Genomic DNA, 1,253 nt, shown 5'->3' with positions numbered 1-1,253 from the left:
ATGTGGTGCTGGGGGATTGAACCGCGGTCCCCGATGCTTTGCTAAGCTTGTTCTAAGTAGGTGCTTTAGACCACTGAGCCATCTCTCCAGCCCCTGGGAGCCAGTTTTGACCCTGCCCTGCTCTCTGTGGATTTAAAGTCAGAGCCTAGAGCATGGTAGACAAGTGCTCTACTGAGCACTAGCCCTTTCTCTGGCCCTGAGTTGAGTTTCTTTTCTGTATTCTACTTAAAGTGACCAGTTAGGTTTTGACAGTTCTCCAGCAGCTGGATTTGTTGGTAATGACTGTTTTCTATGTCTCTCTGTACAGTGTACACACTATGGTCCTATCCGGATCTTCTGCCGACCTTCACAACATGGCCTCTGGTCCTTGAAAAACTGGTAGGGGGAGCAGGTAAGTGAATTTTCCTTATTTTAGCTATTGCTTGAAATCTATTCAGTAAAGGCCAACTGTATTCATTTCCTGTATTCATATGGGTGACCATGAAGTTTTTCCCATGTGATGTTACTATGCCTTTCAATTGACTGGATCCATGAGTTCCCTAGGCTTCTCCAACTGTGTTGTAAGCTTTACGTAAGATAAGTGATGTGAAACTACTTTGTGGACTGCCCTCAACTGTACTTCAAATCACAAAGCTGAATTTAGGAAACCAGCACAAGATATATCATGGGATAGGACACTCAGCCTGTTGCTTTTATTTGACCTCTAGACTCCAAAAGAACTGATATTCTAGTTGCTATTTAAAAATTTCATTGTGAATAACATAGCTGATTCCTAATCATTGTTTCTTGGTCAAATGAATGAATAAATAATGAAATTAAAAAAAATAAATAATGAAATGAAAAGTGGAATAAGGTGGATGCAGAAAGTCGTGATGCTTTTGTTTGCCACAGATTTGATGCTGCCAGGACTAGTGGTGCCCCCTGCTGGTCTGCCTCAGGTACAGAAGGGCGACCTCTGTGCCATTGCCTTGGTGGGGAACAGGTACTGTGACAGGAGTGGTGGGTGCCTTTGGGGGAGAACAATAGGTAAAAGGGAGGCAGAGGGACGTGGCAACTTCCCAAGCATATGGACAGAGTCGTGAGAGAACACACTGGTTCTTCTGGAAGAAGCAGAGAGTAGGCTGTAGGGAAATGGCAACGAACTTGTGGAGCGTGTATGTGTAGAAGGAGGGTGTGGTGGCTGCAGCTTTTTTCTTTCTTTCTTTCTTTCTTTCTTTCTTTCTTTCTTTCTTTCTTTCTTTCTTTCTTTCTTT

General features: G+C 43.4%; 1 protein-coding gene across 5 annotated transcripts in view; it reads left to right on the top strand.

Moving 5' to 3' along the window:
• Eif2d (eukaryotic translation initiation factor 2D) overlaps nt 1-1,253 on the top strand; it is a 23,635-nt gene that overhangs the window by 5,036 nt on the left and 17,346 nt on the right. For 4 of the 5 annotated variants that reach the window (XM_004641143.2, XM_004641142.2, XM_023701155.1 and 1 more), the window contains 2 exons: nt 308-391; nt 892-982. In XM_004641143.2, coding sequence (XP_004641200.1) covers nt 308-391; nt 892-982 — 175 coding nt within the window. The remainder of the gene's footprint in view (nt 1-307; nt 392-891; nt 983-1,253) is intronic. The other variant, XM_023701153.1, reaches the window with a different exon arrangement.

Source organism: Octodon degus, unplaced genomic scaffold, assembly GCF_000260255.1.
Source record: "Octodon degus isolate 3935 unplaced genomic scaffold, OctDeg1.0 scaffold00131, whole genome shotgun sequence".
NCBI lineage: Eukaryota > Metazoa > Chordata > Mammalia > Rodentia > Octodontidae > Octodon > Octodon degus.
Note: the sequence above shows the minus strand (reverse complement) of the source record. Positions and strands in the feature narration are given on the sequence as shown.